At 35.5% G+C, this 17,939-nt stretch overlaps 1 protein-coding gene across 6 annotated transcripts in view; it reads right to left on the reverse strand.

Moving 5' to 3' along the window:
* Positions 1-17,939, reverse strand: part of SUGCT (succinyl-CoA:glutarate-CoA transferase) — a 341,829-nt gene that overhangs the window by 184,679 nt on the left and 139,211 nt on the right. For 5 of the 6 annotated variants that reach the window (XR_011149072.1, XM_069007789.1, XM_069007786.1 and 2 more), the window contains 2 exons: positions 17,421-17,518; positions 6,088-6,190 (listed from right to left, as the gene is read on the reverse strand). Coding sequence is in view for 5 of the 6 variants with exons in the window: in XM_069007789.1 (XP_068863890.1) it covers positions 6,088-6,190; positions 17,421-17,518 (201 nt within the window). In the remaining variant the exon portion in view is untranslated. Of the gene's footprint in view, positions 1-5,066; positions 5,242-6,087; positions 6,191-17,420; positions 17,519-17,939 lie in introns of those variants that run through there. The other variant, XM_069007788.1, reaches the window with a different exon arrangement.

Raw genomic sequence — 17,939 nt, forward strand, 5'->3', positions numbered from 1 at the left:
TGAAAATCACATACTACAAACAGTATTGGGATTGGATTTTCCATTTTACTTCTTCAAAATACATTCTATTTCTTAATCCATTCCCCTTTAGAACAGAATCTACTTATATAAAATACCCACAGGCCAAAAGCTTGAAAACATTTGTAATTTAGTTTAAAAGAGCTACTCTTGACAAAATTAAAGGGTTGGGTATGGCTGGTGGTGTGGTGTTTTTTCATTGCACAGAATTTAGAAATCGAAGTAAAGATTTGTATTGAAACACCAAAGCCAGGCATTGCACGTTTTCAAGTTAGCAAGAGAGGCATGAATACAGCTGAATTTCTGATTCAAAGTCCAGTTTAATTTTAGATGTGTTCATCCAGACATTTCACTTTCAATGAATTGGCATTTTTAAATGTAAAAACATTCCATCATAAGATTTCCAACCAGTTTTAGTACTTATTTAATAGACACATACAAAATTTAATTCCTCCTTTTGTCTGTTAGGAAGTACTTCCAGACGTACCATATTACCTCAGGCCTTCAATCAGCTGCTTTTCAGCTGCAGAAACTTCTACATGTAAAAAGCTTCCCTATAGTATTATGGACATGAATATAATTTCATTTGTCTTGGGACAGCCCTCAATATGCCACAAAAGTCTATTTCTACAAAGTATAACAACTAAAATATGATCATATTAAAAATCCAAACCCAACAGCAAACAAAAATAACCCCTAACCATAATCAAACCCAAACCTGCACCAAAAACCACAAAATTAAAAAAAACCAACCAAAACACAACAAAAAACCACCACCAAAACAAAAACACCCTGCACATTTTATAACTTCTGCTGTTTTATATGTTCACAATACCAAATGTAGAAGCTTTAACCAGATGCTAGGAAATTTTTGCCAGGATGCATATGAAATGACTCCCAAAATAAGAGACAACTTGAAAGTTAATGAAAAAAAACAAACTACCACCTTCATAAGTTTCCACAAGTAATAAACTTAAAACATCAAATAATTGCCAGCTATCAGATATTTCAATACTCAACTTATTGTGACTTTTTTTTCTGAGGCATATTCAGAGAAATGGCTAAAGGAACTGTAATGGCCTTCTGGGACAGGAAGACTAAGGTTTCTGTAAAAAATGTTAAATTAATTTTTATAGTCATGCAAAGTCAGGGAAGGGTTGTTAAGGGATGGCCTCTTGCCACAGGGTGGAGTTTTGTTATGGTATCCTTTTAGAGTCTGCAGGTGTTTGGCAGGAGCTGAAATCAGGGCCAGCTGTGATATTTCAGCTCCGATATTTCCCTCCCCATATTTCTCAGAAGTGATGCATCAGGATGATGTCTTACACCTGATGTACTCAACTTGTGTGGTATGAGTGTAACTGTTGGGGGGGGCATGGGGGAAATGCCACTGCATGGTTTTCATTTTATTTTCAGCTGACAACATTCATATAGTAAAACTCATCAACGTGAATGGATTTAATATAGTAAAACACCAGATTACAATTTATTAAACTGCCCATTTTTTCTGGATTGTTTTGTTGCTTCCTGTATATGCTTAATTAAAGTAAGAACACTGTATAAAAGAATGTTGAAAGAAATTACAGTGAAAAAAAGGGGAGGGCAATGTTCTATAGAAAAAAACCCCAACCTTCAGTTGCCTCACTTAATCAGCAAAGATCTTTTTTCTTGTATACTTAGCTGCAGTACAGTGCGTACCTGGTTTTGTTTTGTTTTATCTTTTGGGAGAATTTGAATAGTTTCTATTAAAAATGGTATTCTCTTTTAAGTTTGTTTTGTTTGGAAAGCTTCAAACCACATTGTATTTCATACACATATTCCCCGGGGTATGTTAAATGGGACCATACTGAGATCACTCATAAGATTTTTAAATGTTTTAAGAATTCTTTTAATGTTTGTACTATCTTGGCCTGGTTAAAAGAGCACATTTTTTTTAATAGTTTTTTAAAGTTGCACTATATAAATTTTCATTAAAATAGTCTATACTGTACTATTAAGCATTTGTAAGAACTTTCACAAACATTCCTTTCTCCCTCACATTTTTAAGAAATTTGTTCCCTTAACTAGTCAATCTCCTTTTTCTCTCAGCTGTTTTATCCATATATGCACAAGTACACACATATGTCTATCCACAGACTGATTGACTTAGCAGTACAAATGCCTGTGGTATTCATTTTAACTTTACAAATGAATAAAAGATTATAATCAGTGGGAAAAGTGGACATTTCACTCCATCCATGGAAAAACAGTATCACCTGGCACTCCAACTTAGTAAGAAATTTCCTGTTTTTTGGCAGCTCGCGGAGTACGATTGAAGCTGTTAATGATATTAACAAAATGTCCTGGGATCAAAAAATATGTTGTTTTATCTCAGTTTATAGAAGGAGTTATACAAGCCACTCTCAGCCTTCAGTGCTCTGTGGTCCTTTCAGTTAAAATTTGAAAACACGACCCCCCTGTAGCCAACTGAGTTCCATTAGACTATTTCAGTCATCTCCTATAGTTGTCTTTCCCCCTACTTCCTCACATGTGCTTGTAGCCATCCCTTGCATTATTCCAGCCCCCTTCTAGGATTTCTGTCTTCATCTGGTACCAGCCTAGAGCACCCTTTAGAGCATTACTGACAGCGGAGCTGACATCCATGCAGTGCATCTTGGTCACTAATGGTGCAAGACTACACTTACAGTGAAAGGTGTTTGCATTATGGATATAAAAATCCAAAGATCAAAGAGGAAGATAATGACAATAAATGAAGTAAATAAAATGTTTAGATCCAATCCTGATGGTAACACACAAAATGGAAGATGTTAGCAAAGCCTCTGTATTATCTATTAGATAAGAGTTGGGCTAGATTGAAGTATCACTGGGTTTGATGTTTTTCTGGAGTCTTCGCAACAGTTGAGAGCAAATGGCAATGAGAAGCAGATTACTGTGTTATGATAAACTCTTTAATTTTACATAACACTGTTTGAATATGTTGTTATACAGTACCAGTATGCATGGTTATCAAATGCAAGTTGAGTGACATCTTTCTTAGAATTTTATTTTCTGATCTAAACTGAGTCTGAGAAAACCACCTTATAATGGGAGCACTGGGAAGAATTATTATGAAGTTTTCATATGTGATGACTGGGTTCAGGTTTACACATAAGAAAATGGGTGGATTGATGAATAGGTGGATGAAGAATTGATTGGATAGTTACATCCAGAAGGTATGGGCCAATGTCTCAGTGAGACATTATACTGGTGACAAGTGGTATCCCTCAGGGGCACTTACTGGGACCAGTGCTATTTAACATCTTCATCAAAGGGATCAAGTGCACCCTCACCAAGTTTACAGATGATACCAAGCTGAGTGGTGCAGTTGACACACCTGAAATATGGGATGCCATCCAGAGGGACTCGCACAAGCTCGAGAAGTGGGCCCACGGAAACATCACAAGGTTCAACAAAGCCAAGTCCAAAGTTCTATACCTGGATTAAGGCAACCCTCAGGATTAATATGGACTGGGGCATGAGAAGATTGAGAGCAACCCTGCCCTGCCAAGAACAAATACGGGGAATTGGTGGAGCCTCTCATCCACCAATTCCTGCCTCTCATCTGGAATGCAATCACACATGAGAAGTGTGTGATTGCATTCCAGAAAGTGAAACATGTCCTAGGCTGCATCAAAGGAAGTGTCCCCAGCCTGTCAAGAGAGATCCTCCCCTACTCTGCTCTCATAAGACCCCACCTGGAGTATTGTGTCCAGCTCTGGGGTCCACAGTATAGGAAGGAGTGAGTTGGAGGAGTCCAGAGGAGTTCTGCGAAGATGATCAGAGGGCTGGATGGAGCACCTCTCCAATGAGGAAAGGCTGAGAGAACTGGGAATGCTCATCTGGGAAAAGAGAAGGATTCCCTGCTGTGGCCTTTCAGTACTTAAAATGGGACTATGAGAATTGTTGGTGGGACCTGTTGTGATACTACAAGGGTTAATGATTCTAAATGGGAAAAAGGTCAATTTAGATTAGCTATAGTAAAATTTTTTACAATGAGGCTCGGAAAATACTGGAACAGATTGCCCAGATAGGTGGTAGATGCCCCATCCCTGAAAATATTCAAAATCAAGCTGCATGGGGCTCCTGAGCAACCTGATCTTGTTGAAGATACACCTGAAGATGGCAGGGTTGTTGTAGTAGATGACCTTGGAAAGGTCCTTTCCAACTCAAAATATTCTATGAAAAATCTTGCTGTGATTAGAGTATGTTCTTGTTGGTGGGTGCTGGTTTTCCCCTATTATAACTGGGATTTCATAGTACAGAGGATGCCTAGATTACAGTCTCTCAGGTGATAAACTTCTTCCCCAGTCAGACAGTCTCAATCTTTTTTTTTCTCTGCTTCCTTTGAACTGAAAACGCCTGTGAGAAAATGCTTCTTTCAGAAATTAAATAAATGTATAACATGCAGCTCTGCACAAATATTGGCATTTAATTTCCAATAGCAATGTCTGGGTGCCATGTATTTCAGAGAAGAGTGTGGAAAAGATAAAGCTTTTCAAACAGTTTCATGAGGAAGAGATTAGCATGCCGCTTTACAGGAAGATATTTCGAAACACATGCCATATCTAACTGCAAATCACCATGATACCTTTTATAGGTAAGCTAACTATGTCAAGTAATAACCTGACACATATATATAATTATAATAAAATATATGTGGAAATATTATTTAGGTGAATTCTAACAAGAGCAAGGCAGCTAAGATAACCTCTTTTCAATTTGGGAGGTAGTAGCCCATGACATATAATGTTTTAAAAGCAGTCTCTTTCAGAGACTCAACTTCTTAAAATTCACAGCTTCAAAAAAAAGCACAGAATATTTTTCCAATGTTGCCCCAAGTAGAGCCAAGTCTGAGTAAAATACTCTTGCTGTATGTTCTTCAAAGCCCAACCTTAATCCCTGTGAAAGTTATGAAGTGAAAAATTTGGCCCATGCATACTTTACGGCATGATACTACATCATTTTAAGGAGAAAGAGCATATTTATTTAATAAAAAAGATTCTTTCCCTGCAGTCACCTTACAAATATTATTTTATGCCTCTGAAATATAATAATATTTATAACAAACATATTTGTTATAAACATATTCTTTTATGACAGATATTTCTTTGCCTGCTCTTATTTACCCAACACTACAATCACAACCATGACAAACACTTCAGACAGCAGACATGGACATGTACAAAACTGGAAGAAAAAGCAAAAATAGTCAATGATCAATCATTTTTTCTTGTGATTCTCTTTAGTAAAAATTAACTTAGAGGAGATTCATCACACATTAGAATAGCTTTAAAATACTCAGTCACAGTACTCAAGACAGTATAATTCAGTTTATCTTGGGCCTTTTAACCCATCCTAAGCCAGAGGGTAAAAAGCAGGGGAGGCATCAGGGAATACTCAAATAAGATAACTCTACAGATACTAAAAAACAAAAATATTGTTTATAATTAAGCATAGGTGTAATTCAGTGTAATATTTAACATTTAAAATTGATACATAGAATGAACTGTTTTCAGCCAGTGAAACCACCAGGCCAAGAAAAGGTTACGATTCTTTCTTTATATGAATTTTGTGCTTCAGTTTTCTTTTTTCAGTCAAAATGTTGTCCGTTTTTTCAAACAGAATTGATTTTGGTTATCCATACTCCATACAGAAAATTAGTTCTTTTGGGGCACCAAAGAAGGTACTTTTCTGTATATTTATGTGATAAAATGCAGTTACATACTATGCTATGGTTTCTTTCTCTGTTTTACCAGCCAGTTTTGAAACATAGACTCCCTACGTGAGACGTGGAATACCTATGGTTTAATTTGTTATGACAAAATCTGAGTTCCCAAGCATATAATTCATTTAAGGATCTGTATTTATTCCTTAATATGACATACTATTGGCTTAAACTCAATCTATCATAAACCTCTCAAATCCTGTTTTAAAGTAGCCAAAATCAGGTCTGAGTGGCAGGAAAAATGATCATTACTCAGCATTCATAAAACACATGTAATAATGTACAGAAGAGACTTGGTGAGGACCAACCTGAGGATCCGAGAACACTTGCTGCATGTTGTTGATTGGGCCGTATGGAACCCCACGCCCTTCAAAGAGCTGCAACCATTCAGTCGTTGCTTTTTCTGAAAACCTGAGAGCAAATAAGAATGAATGTGGTTTCCATGATGTACTTTCAGATTCTAAGAAATGTATACCATGTCTCCTCCCTCTCTCACCGCTTCCGTACTCCTCTTCAATGACTTCTTCCCAGTCAGTGAATAAAGTAACAAAAATGTACTACCTATGTTCTTCAGAAATGCAAAACCCAAAGACATTAGGGATAGAACACTTCTGAACTGATTTCTATTTCTATCCGATCATCTGAAGCAATCCAGGAATGATGTATTGAATACATCATAAATTTATCATCAGTTTCAAACAAGGATCAATGGGTTTCCTCCATTTCTTAATTATACTAATGTGTTTCACATTTGTTTTCCATCATGTACATATTTAACAACAAAAAGATACAGTGTGAGTACAAGTACTATACAATACTGCTCATTAAAAGCTGATCTAAAACACCATCAAAAACATATATCAGGATTAAAACCCACATTTTTAGGTCAGATAACAAGACTGATTACATATTTATTTGTTGTATGATTGCAAAACCTATCCTAAGGACATCCAGTTCAGCATGTATACACAGCACCTATATGCTGCAGGTCTTTGTATCACATGCAAAAAGCTCATCTTATTTCTTTCTAAGCATTCAGTTACATAACTGATAACACCATTCTATTTCCCCTGTGTTTCTAGATAGTTTTTCTTTCCTAATCTGACTAGTAGAGTTGCATACATGAAGAAAACACACAGTTGAAACAATGTCATTCACTGAGAGATGGTATTTTCTGCAGTCATCTGGGATCCCAAATCAAAGGTGAACTTTCTTGGAGATAGTATTTGAAATTTCAGGAAGATAATACCACAGAGGTGTACCAGCTTATTAGAAATCAAAGATTGACTTCATGATACACCCAACACCAAAAAGAAATCAGATGTGATTTAAAGACCTGATCAAAATTAAATTGATAGAAACCTTTAAAAGGGACACTCAGTTACTGGTATTCAATAGCTACCAGTTTGCTGTTCCTTATGTGTAATTTGGAACAATGTCAGTAACATTCAGCTTTACTTCTAGCACAAGTTATGGATGGTCCTTCCTCAGAGCTAGAAGCTTTATTCCTGAAGTAAAAAAATAATTCTAGAAGAAATGGAAGGAGCAATAAAAAAAAAATCAAAATAAAAGGCCTTAGAAGTGCAAAATTTATTATAAAATGAAGAATGACTCATGAAGAAATGAAGCATAATGCAGCATAGCTTCTAAAGAAAACAGATACAAGAATATTGCACAGTCTAATTATATGTAATGTACTTCATTGAATATTAAAATTATTTCATTGTGAAGATGTAGCCAGCCATAAAGATAGTGCTGCTGTTGGACACATCTAGGGTCCATCTAATTTACCTAGAACCAGGTACATTGCATTGAAACTAGGGAAAAAGGTAATGCTAAAGAGGCAGATAACCTTCCTTCCTCAGTGACTGGAGTTATTAAGAAGCCATGATTTTAGTTTAAAGTACAGTTTGACAACAATTCTCATAATCAATATATTCTTGTTATTCATGGCCTTCTATTATTAAGGTTTGGGGCTCAAACTACTGCATAATATAAATGAGATTCACATGAAAAACTGTTTCACTTCAGTTACAGACGCTGTTTATATAAAACTCTGCTGTTCCCTGCTAGCAACGGAGATGGTTCATATTTCATGACCCACTAACTCCCTTGTTATAAATGGAAAGCTTTTTTCAGCTACTACTTTTTGACACTTCAAATTCTACTATCTCATTTCTAACAAGACAGGACAGCTACAAGAGGAATCTTGGACTCAACTTCATAACCATGGTGCTGAAGACCATCACTAAGAAATTATTTAATTCTTAATGTATGTATCAGCATTCAGTTGATCTGTTGCTAATGAGTAAGTCTTGCTATGTTATGTCCCTGCACTTCTTTTTAAGAAAGAGTTTATAAATATCTTCCTGACTCTAAAAAACCAAAACTTTTGCATTTAAAGAATAGCCTGAAAATGAAGTCTTTTCAACAGGAGTGTTTATAATCTATATCTGCAGAACCAGTATGCTGCTTCCTGATGTTGTGGTAAATCTGAATCACTTTCAAGACATACATTCTTCTTCAATTACGTCATTGTGAGTGACTCAATATACAGTGGAGTTGTATATGTATGTTGCAGAACATATGTGTATGTTAAGCAAAATTTCTGTGATTCTATATTAATTTCTACAATTTTAGCTTGTGCTTAGGTTTTCCCTCCTATGTAACAGAAAAAACATGCCACAATTTTGTAGAAAACAAGAGATTGTCTGGTTTTGAAAGTACCTCTTTTGAATGGATCTAACATTTGTCTTAATCTTACTCGTTAATTTATTTGTTGATGGCTGGAGGTAATTCCTAAAAGCTTTCAACCCAAAGAGGTAAAATCCCACATTCTATTATCCTCAAGGGACACATACAGCATTTCCTCTTGAAATTGAAACTCTGTATCTAACTCTGATGTAGAATGGCTTCCTTTATTTGTGTTAAAGGGAGGCTGTTGAGGCCATATTGTTAACTAAACTGTTTAAAACCAAAACATAATATCACCACTGACAATAAAGGTCTAGTATTCAGATTTTGAGAGGAACAGCATGCAACTATTTTGCTAATTCAACTATGTTTTATATATTGAAGCATCTGCTATACATCATTAAGGGAGAAATACTGTGTCAAAATCTGATAAAAGATAAGGCCTGGATAAAAAATGTTCATTTTTCCCTCTGATGTCAGCTGTTAATTTTTTTTTTTTTTTACCAACCTGTATGTATTATTCCCCCAACTAAATACAATTTTTGATAATACTTACACAAATAAGTACCATAACCTTTACTTACAGTGAAGGGCTGATATTTAGGTTGCTAAGTATCCATTAATAACATGCTCAGCACTCCAAAATAACAAGAGAAGACCCTCAACAAAAACTTCCAAGAAGGAGAAGACTGACATTCTCTCCTGAAAATGAAAGCTCTGTCAGCAGGAATTTAGAAGGTCTGGGCAATCCTTTTTTCTCTTAACACATTTTAAAATGTATTTCTATGCTTTTTCATTGTTTTTTAATAAATATCCTACTTTTTATATTTTTCAGTTAAGGAAAAAAAATTACTTTCTTTATATATACACATACATAAAAAAATCACTGATGGAAACATATACAAGGCTAAACAATGGTCCATCTTCCAAACCTGAGCTAGGAATCCAAGACTGTAGAGCATCCGAACTCTGAAACATGACACTTGGCAAGAGAATCTTTACCTTGCTTTTACTCAGTGATTTCAGGAGAGCTCAACACTGCAATTCACTCTACAGCTTCATATATTTTCAGATGAGTCCCTTTTCCTATAAAATGTTCCATCTGCTATATTCATATATATATTCAAAATATCACATAAATGCCATCTAAATTACCTATGATTTATTTGTAGAAATGTTTTAAACCCATAGCTTAGCTTTCTGCAATTATTACCAGAATTTTAGAAGTTCAAAAGGATTTGCTTTTTACTGTACTACTTTGTGGTATGAAGCTCAAATGCAGGCTCTTTCTGAAAGCACCTCTAAGAAAGGAAGGATATGTACCCCAATGAAGAACAAACCCATTGCTAGGATATTTACTGCAAAGCCTGAACTGAGGCTTACTTCCTGAAGAAGTCAAAGTCTCCGTGATGTCTTATTTGCATTTTAAACAGTACTCTAAGCCTCCTCTGCACTGAATTACACAGCACTCACAAAGATACTGAAGTTGCAGTATTGAAATGAGGCATCAGATTCCAGAACATTTAACATTAAATACATCTCATGCTTTAAAATATTTTAAGAATAGAAAGTGTGGCATAAGCTGAACTAATTGAAATTGGAAGAAATCCAACTAAATATATTTTTCTTCAATTAGTAAATCTAGCAGGCATCATTAAATGAAAACATCTAAATTTAAACTATACACTCAGCAAATTCATCAAAAAACATTACAGCACAATATAAGACAAAATCTCCAAAAGGCAAAAAATTAAATATAAAATAAAAAAAGTTTTGCACCTTGTTTTCTTACACAAACTACAAGAGCAGTTTTGCTTCTTAAAAAGCAGGATGTACATTCCCTTCTGCTTTCTAACAAATTCTAATTAAAAAAAAAAAAAAAAAAGGAAGAAATGAATGGATCTTTACATACAAAACAATTTCTGCTTGACTTGTGCAAGTTAGATGAAATGGCTTTAATCAGTTAGTATATTTTAACAGCACTTGGGTGTGTTTCTAAGTTTCTCATCCTGATAATTATTAATGTAAAATTTGTTTCTTTTTTTTTAGCAATATTTTATCTTTCAATGAAACAAAGACTTCAAAAGCATGAATGAATCCACTTTTTGTGTATTCCATTTTCTATGTTTCCTAGGAAACCTTCAATCCTCTCTACATCCCATGTGGAAGGGCAACCATGTTTCTCTAATGAATAAAACCATCTAATTCCACACAAAGTTTAGAAGAACTACTGAAGCAAAATACTGCCCTTTCTATAGGAAACTTATGGCAATTAATTTAGTGAAGTAATTTGGACAGCTACCAAATACAGATGGAACAGCAACATCTAGGAGTAGTAAGAGCTTTTTACATGCGGTCAATCACAAAAAGTTCCTCTGTTCTTGCTAAAGTCCACAATAGCCTTCCTGTGTTTTCTAGTACAACCCAAATCTGCATTATGGTTGTTGCTTCATTTTGTTCTATCAACAGTCTCTTCACTCCCAAATATCTACAATATTTTCTCTTTTCACTGCCAAACACCTCTTTAATGGTAGTTAAATGACTAAGAGAGTTTGTAGCTTCTTAGAGTAGTATCCATGGAAGACATTATACAAAATAGAAGTTCTAGAAAATATTTGTTTGGAAAATTCAAGGAATGGATCATTATCCTTTAGTGTACAGTGAATATAGAATTAGTGTTTTCAAAGTGAATAGTGCAGTATTTACTCAATAGTCTGTATATATCTCTGTTAGCGTCTAGTCTCCTCTTACTGATGAATCACTGGGAAAACCAAAACAGACAAAATATTAAAATATTTGGGATCAACATGATTGTACTGACAGGTTTTGCTGACAGATATTTCAACTACTTTAAAGGATGTCACGTACAGTAGATTTTAAGAGGTAGCTACATAAAATACTATCCAGAGATTTGTAGGTACCACAAATCCACCCTGAAAATTCTTTTATACTTCTGCATACTATAAATATTGCTACCAGTTTAACAGAACTATTAATAAACCTTCATCTTTATGCACAAAATTTCTGCTAGAGATTAATGGACTTTCTCGTTTCTCTATCAAGAGTTGCATGCTGCCTTAAAACCATACATGAATTTTAAGGAATGGCATACCAGACAGAGGGAAACACATCTATCTTGTAAAATGTATTTCTTATGGCTACTGACTTAATCCAGCATGTAACAGAACTAGTTCTTTTTGTAGTCAGATAATAAGCTATGCACATTAGAAATATACTACTTTTTCCCAACCTTCCTTGGTTTTACTCAAGTATAAAAGAGGAATGTAACTTTTATAGTTATGACAAAAGAAGTGCAAATTAACTGGAAATCAGCTAGGTAAACACATATCAGTAAAAGCACATTGAGAATGATGAAAAGATGCATTGATTTTGTTGCTGTTTTTCTTTTCACTCAAGGGGATTAAAGAGCTAACAAGGGTCAGGTCAAAAAGTTCATTTAAAATCAATAAAATACCTGCCTTGATTTCAGCAGCCTGAAGTTAGAAATGTATGTCATCAGAAAAAAGATGGCAAGTTCCTTTTCAGAAAGGATCTTGAACTTCACAAGGGTATGAAAATCTTAGAAGTTTATTAAACAGTGAGAAAAGAACAGAGAAAACACACACTAGCTTACCCAGTCCAAAAATCAGATGCTTGGAAACATTTTGGATCTCTCTCATTTGTATGCACAGAAGTCAGCATAAAACTAATAACAATTTAAAACAAAGCATTTTAAAGCAAACGGTGGCAGTTTGGTAGCTGATATCCATGCAGCTCAACCCTCTATGTACTGATGGTGAGGTAGATGACTGTGGAAAGTAAACCTTACGAGCAGTGCCACACTGAAGTCAATTGTCTTTCAAACTTCAGACACCTGTCTTGCTGAAGCTGTAAACAACCAGACCCTCATTCCTCTAATGTTATCAACAGTGACTTCAGTCAGCAAGGCCCTTGGTTTAGAAAAGGAAATGGTGGGGATAGGGAAGGAGATTTACAGAGCCTGGGTGTGTCTCAACAAGGGTGAATTTAACAATGCTCCTGATCAAGCAAATTAAACATCTTACAATACTCTTTCCCCTTTAGGAGCCCTCCTCTTCTGTTACTAGGTAGAAACAATTTAGCAACGACTTTATTAACTAAGGATCAAGTTCCTCTGTGTTTCCTTCCTGCTCATTCCTTTTCCCCTCACACTTACATGCGCAGCATGCAGCTGTAGTGTACAGTCAAGAATAAGGGGTTTAAAATGTAAGCGCTAGGAATAGAAGTTCTGCTCTGAATCATTTCCAGCCCTAACACCTCTGAGTCTACAATAATTTAGTTAGAGCTGCAGGAGCACTAATCATGCTGAATTTCTGTGTTCTTTATGTGGAACTGCTTCAATTTAAAGGCTGAGGGCCTTCCCCCTACACTCATACACTCCCACACACTGTTCCATTTACAGGTTAATTTCCCAAACCTTGGAGTACACATTTAGCTGCCCTGTCTTAAAATGCCTCTACATTACTGAGGTGCATAGTAGGATTAATGTTCAAATTATGGAGTAATTTGAAGAAGAAGGTCAAGAGATTAAGCCCCCTTTCTCAAAGCCGCTTCTTTTAAAACTGGTATTGTGCTAGCTTTTGCACAGATGCATCTCAAATTTCATGTGCACACTATATATTTGTGTCTTGACATATGCATGCATATATACACACATACAAAATCATCTGCATTGTGTCTGATACTATTGTGTTCTAATGGAAGCAGAAGTAAAAGTGGAAGGGAGGTAAAGAGGGAACAGAGCAACAATTAAAACTTGGTTCTTCTGTTTGTGAGTTAGATGTACATCTAACTCACAAACCAGAGGTTTCCACTGGAAACTTTAAAAACAGAGTGCTCTGTAGTCTGTCAGTTCTCACATGAGCTGTGAGTCTCAGAGGCCTCAGTGGTAGCCATTGAACTTGACCTCCACCCAGGCAGGGTCATTTTAAATTGACTCTTGGCACATACACAAGAAAGGAAGGCAGAGGTAATTTGCTTGTATCAGAGTTCTGCATTCTTGTCATTTGGGGAAAATGTAACCTAAATAGAGAGGAAGACACAGAAGGCACCAATTTATTTTTTTTTTTTAAGCAAAGACTAGATGTGTAAATGTTAGCAGTGGGAGGAGAAAGAGGAAATAAGACGAAGAGAGGGAATGGGGCCTGTGGGAAGTGGAGGAAGATGATGAGGATATGAAAAAACCAGCATAGAAGGAAAAGGAGTAGAGATGGGAAAGGGACAACACCACCAGTAGCAAAACAAATGCAAAATACCCCACAGGTCTATATTCTTCTTCACTGTGAATATCCTATGAACCAGTGGTCCTTGTAGCATTTTACTAATTTCCCCATAGACTATGGAACTGAAAAACACTCCATGTCTCAAGATGGAACTGTTTTCTGTAATTCCCTCCTCTTACTTCAGTATGAGTGAGAGCAGGCTGTCTTAGAAGCAGCACACCACTCCACACCACTTCCAGTCACTTTTATTGAGATCCAACAATCTCTGCAGATATGTGAACTTCCTTACTTGCTGTCCCTCTCTACCTTTCATCTGTGCCCTACAGAGGGAATTGAGATGTACGGAGAGCAAGTTGGATTGAAGAGATAAGGAAAGGCATGCTTCACTCTTCATTTCTGTCATAGAAGAAAGAGGATGAGAGAATTCTTCCTGAAATGAATGGTGCAATTCACACCTTTCAGAGTTGTTTCAAGTTACATATATGTCTGAAGCCATATTCATCCCCATCTTGTATTCTCACTCAGTTCAGTACATCTGACTTTGATGAATACATCATTTCACACCTTTCTGAGAAGTCTTCTGTTTAAAGGTCAATTTCTTCTAAGTGCTGCATGATCCCCATGGTTACCTAACTGCCTTGAAATCTGGCACGATTATCAGGTGGTGAGTAGAATTATTGATCTAAATTAGAGGTCACTTGAGTCAAGAATTCCCAAGACAGAGCCTTTTTTTAAAAAAAAACAGCATTCCTTAACATTGACAATTTCTCCCAATGTTTCCTTTGTTCACACATCTAGAATAAAACTGTGACCAAAGAGTCTCAGTTGCTCAATTTTTTACTCTAGCTAAAGAAAGCCATCAAGTGTCTCCTTGGTATTCAGAGTTCAGATGCTTTCAAAAATTTCAGCTCCACACATGAAGTGAATTAAATGCTCAAGACTTCAGGGAGTTATTGACCCTTTGAGCAGGTCTGAACACCTCCTTCTATTCCTATAAAAAGCCTAGCAAACCCTTTTTCTTAAGAGGAGGAAGTAAAAAATCCTTCTTTTTGCACTTACTAAATGCTCAGAAGTTAGAAATTAATTGCAGGTAGTTCATTTTAAAAATTAAGAAAAATTGGAAAATAAAAGATGAAACATAGCTCCAGAAACAGTTCAAAAGGGATAAGAGCAAGGGGACAGGGTACATAGGTCAATGGAAACCTGCTCTAGGCTCTGGTGGAACCTTGGTTTATTAGAATTATAACAGCATCAAAGGCTTGAAAAAAAATGTATGCCTATATCTACTGTGCAACAGCAGTTCTTTATGGAAGTGACTGCAGAGTACCAAGCATCTGCCATACTGCATCTGCTTAAAATACCAATGACTTAAAGGAACAGGAAGGATGTATAAACTGAAAATGGCAGCAGAAGAGTTTGGGGAAAAAAGGAGTGGCTCATCTTAACAAAAGTACTGTACTTCGCACAACTGTACTTCATATGCTAGACTGAGAAAAGCTGTGTCTAAGAATATGTCTTCCAAGCTGCTCCAGCTCATATCTCCACAAATTCTTTTTGAGGTGGACAGCAATACACATACAGTGAGTGAATGGAAGGGTCTGCAGGTGTTTTTTTCCAAGTAATGCACCTTAGGTTTATATTTTCCATGTGCTGGAAGCTGTAATACTATCAAGCAATCAGTGATTAAATTAAGGTATTTTTCAGTGAAATTCTGTCATTACTATTTTGTCATTTCCCTTCATTTCTCAAGGGTTGACATTTTTCAGCACTGAGAAACTATTAATTTAACTCTCTAAGTAACTTCAAAAATAAACCACATATAATTTTACAAAAAACTGTGCATTAGTGAATAAAAGCAAAGTTACCATGGAATGTGTGTGGAAACATATTCAGCTTCAATTAGAATAAAGAAGGTGTTTGTTAAATCTGTGTTTTATAACTGACTGCCAGATGAACTCACTATAACAGAATACATTAGAAATGTCTTCTCCAAAAATGTGTATACATTTACATATCTGCACAAAATATGCAGAAATTCAGCCTAAATTATAACAATAAAACAGAACACAAACTAAGAAGAAAAAAGAAGACATAAAGCAGTAATTAGAGGAGCAATAATGTAATCTGATTAACTAATAGCTACAGATATAAAAACAAATTGTAATTCTGGCAATCCAAAGAACAGCTGTTCCTGGAACTTTATCTTCTTGTTCAGAAATTGCCTATAGGAAAAAAATATTACTACATCCAAAATTAACCAGAAGCAATGAGCTATTAAATAACTGATCTATGGATGGCAAAATAACCTTCTCACAAGGTACCAGAGTACATCAGATAAATGCCATGCTAAATGAAGTCCAAGTAATAAGTCAACATGACCCAACTTCAAAACTAAGACTATGCATCAAGAATGTAAGAGCTCAAAAGTAGGTCAAAAGATAAGTTATGGCCTTTCAGGGGCTCAAAACATACAGCAAGAGTGGCCTCATCTGTGCTATCACAATCCATTTGTTATAGGAAGGCAAAAGAAGAGTTCCAAATGTTAATCAAGGACAGTTGCACCATAATTATTCTAAAATGCAGTCACCTGGTACTTCTGTTTTTCAGCAGGGGCAGGACATCTGAAAATGGACAGGTAAGACAGAGACAAAAGTACAAGTGCAACTGGAAGAGGCAAAATAACTCTCTCTACGCTCTTTAATGACTCATGATTCTGGTTCTCAATATCCAAAAAATGTGGGGGGTTGAGAGTGGGGGGTGTGGATGTGATACTGAAACTCTTTTTCTTGGATGGAATGGAAAGGGGAGGCATCTGACTTAATGCTTCTAAACCCCCCCATTAAAATTGCCTCATTTGTTACACATTTGTTGACAAAGACTAATACTGGCCAAGTGTCAACATGACAATATGACTTTTCTTGAATCATTGACAACATTAAATATACCATCTCTTCTGCTCATCTCCCAAAGTATGAGGTGCTGCTGAAGCCGCCTTTGGGAAGGTTTACACAGATTAGTTTTTCTTCCATTACACCAATTTATCATCCTCTCCATTAAACAGAAGAGCACTCCACAAATATAAGGCCTTCTCAAACAGAATGAGGAAGATAACTAAGATATTTTAATCTCTCAAATAAAAGGTTTTTTGAGATTTCTCTTAAAAAGAAATTTTTATTAAGTATTTAATAGGATGCTTCCAAAACAGAAAACTAAACACATATCCTTTTGATTTCAAAAGGAATGGCCCAGGAAGAATTTGTGGCACCAAGTACCATACAGAACCAGCAGTAAGGGAGTAGCAGCAAGTGGAACTCCCTTGGATACAGAAACACTCAGAGAAAACTTTAAAATCCCACAGAAAAAGCAAATGGTGCTTCAAGCATTTTTTTTCCAGGTGCTACATTCATCCAGGAAAGCAGAAAGCAGTGGTTTCACTAAAATTCAAGTTAATGTTAAAAAGAAGTTAAAACAGCTTCTGAAAACTTAGATCTGTGGTCTGGCTTCTTTAGTCCACACTACAGTCTGTGTGCAAAAGGCAGAATATTTAACATCAGTAAGCTTTTTTTTAAAAAAAACTAGAGTATCTCAAAAGAGTAAAATAGAATTTTCCCATGATGAGAGCTTGCTATACATTATTATTTGCATTAACAGATTAAATATAGATTCTTCCCTTTTAATTAACTTACCGGGTTGATAATATGTCAATGAGCTCTTTTCTGTTCTGGACTCTGAGTGTATTAGTTTTGTATCTGGAATCTTTACTAACTTCAGGCAAATTCAAGATCTAAGTAAAATTAAAGATAAGTAAGAAATGTGCTTGACAGGAGTTTTATATATATTAACTATATATATATATATATATATATATATATAAACAAAATAATTACTGATTTTAAAAAATCACTGATTTCCAATAATCACTACTTATCATCAATCATTTAATATCGATAAACAAAAACTTAATTATTACTTCTTTTTTTAAAAAGCCTTCTGGTTAATGTTACATAATGAGTAAAGGAAAAAGAGAGAAATCCATATGATGATCCATATCTTAGCTGACACTTTCAGGACTAGTCAGGAGAAGTTCTTAGCATAGAACACTAAAAAAGTAAGTTATTACCATGGGGTTGGATAGATCTGTGGGATTATCCTGCACTAACTTATATGTCACAGAATAAGAAGTATGTCTGTACTTCATATGCTAG

The sequence above is a fragment of the Aphelocoma coerulescens genome, chromosome 2 (assembly GCF_041296385.1).
Source record: "Aphelocoma coerulescens isolate FSJ_1873_10779 chromosome 2, UR_Acoe_1.0, whole genome shotgun sequence".
Lineage (NCBI taxonomy): Eukaryota > Metazoa > Chordata > Aves > Passeriformes > Corvidae > Aphelocoma > Aphelocoma coerulescens.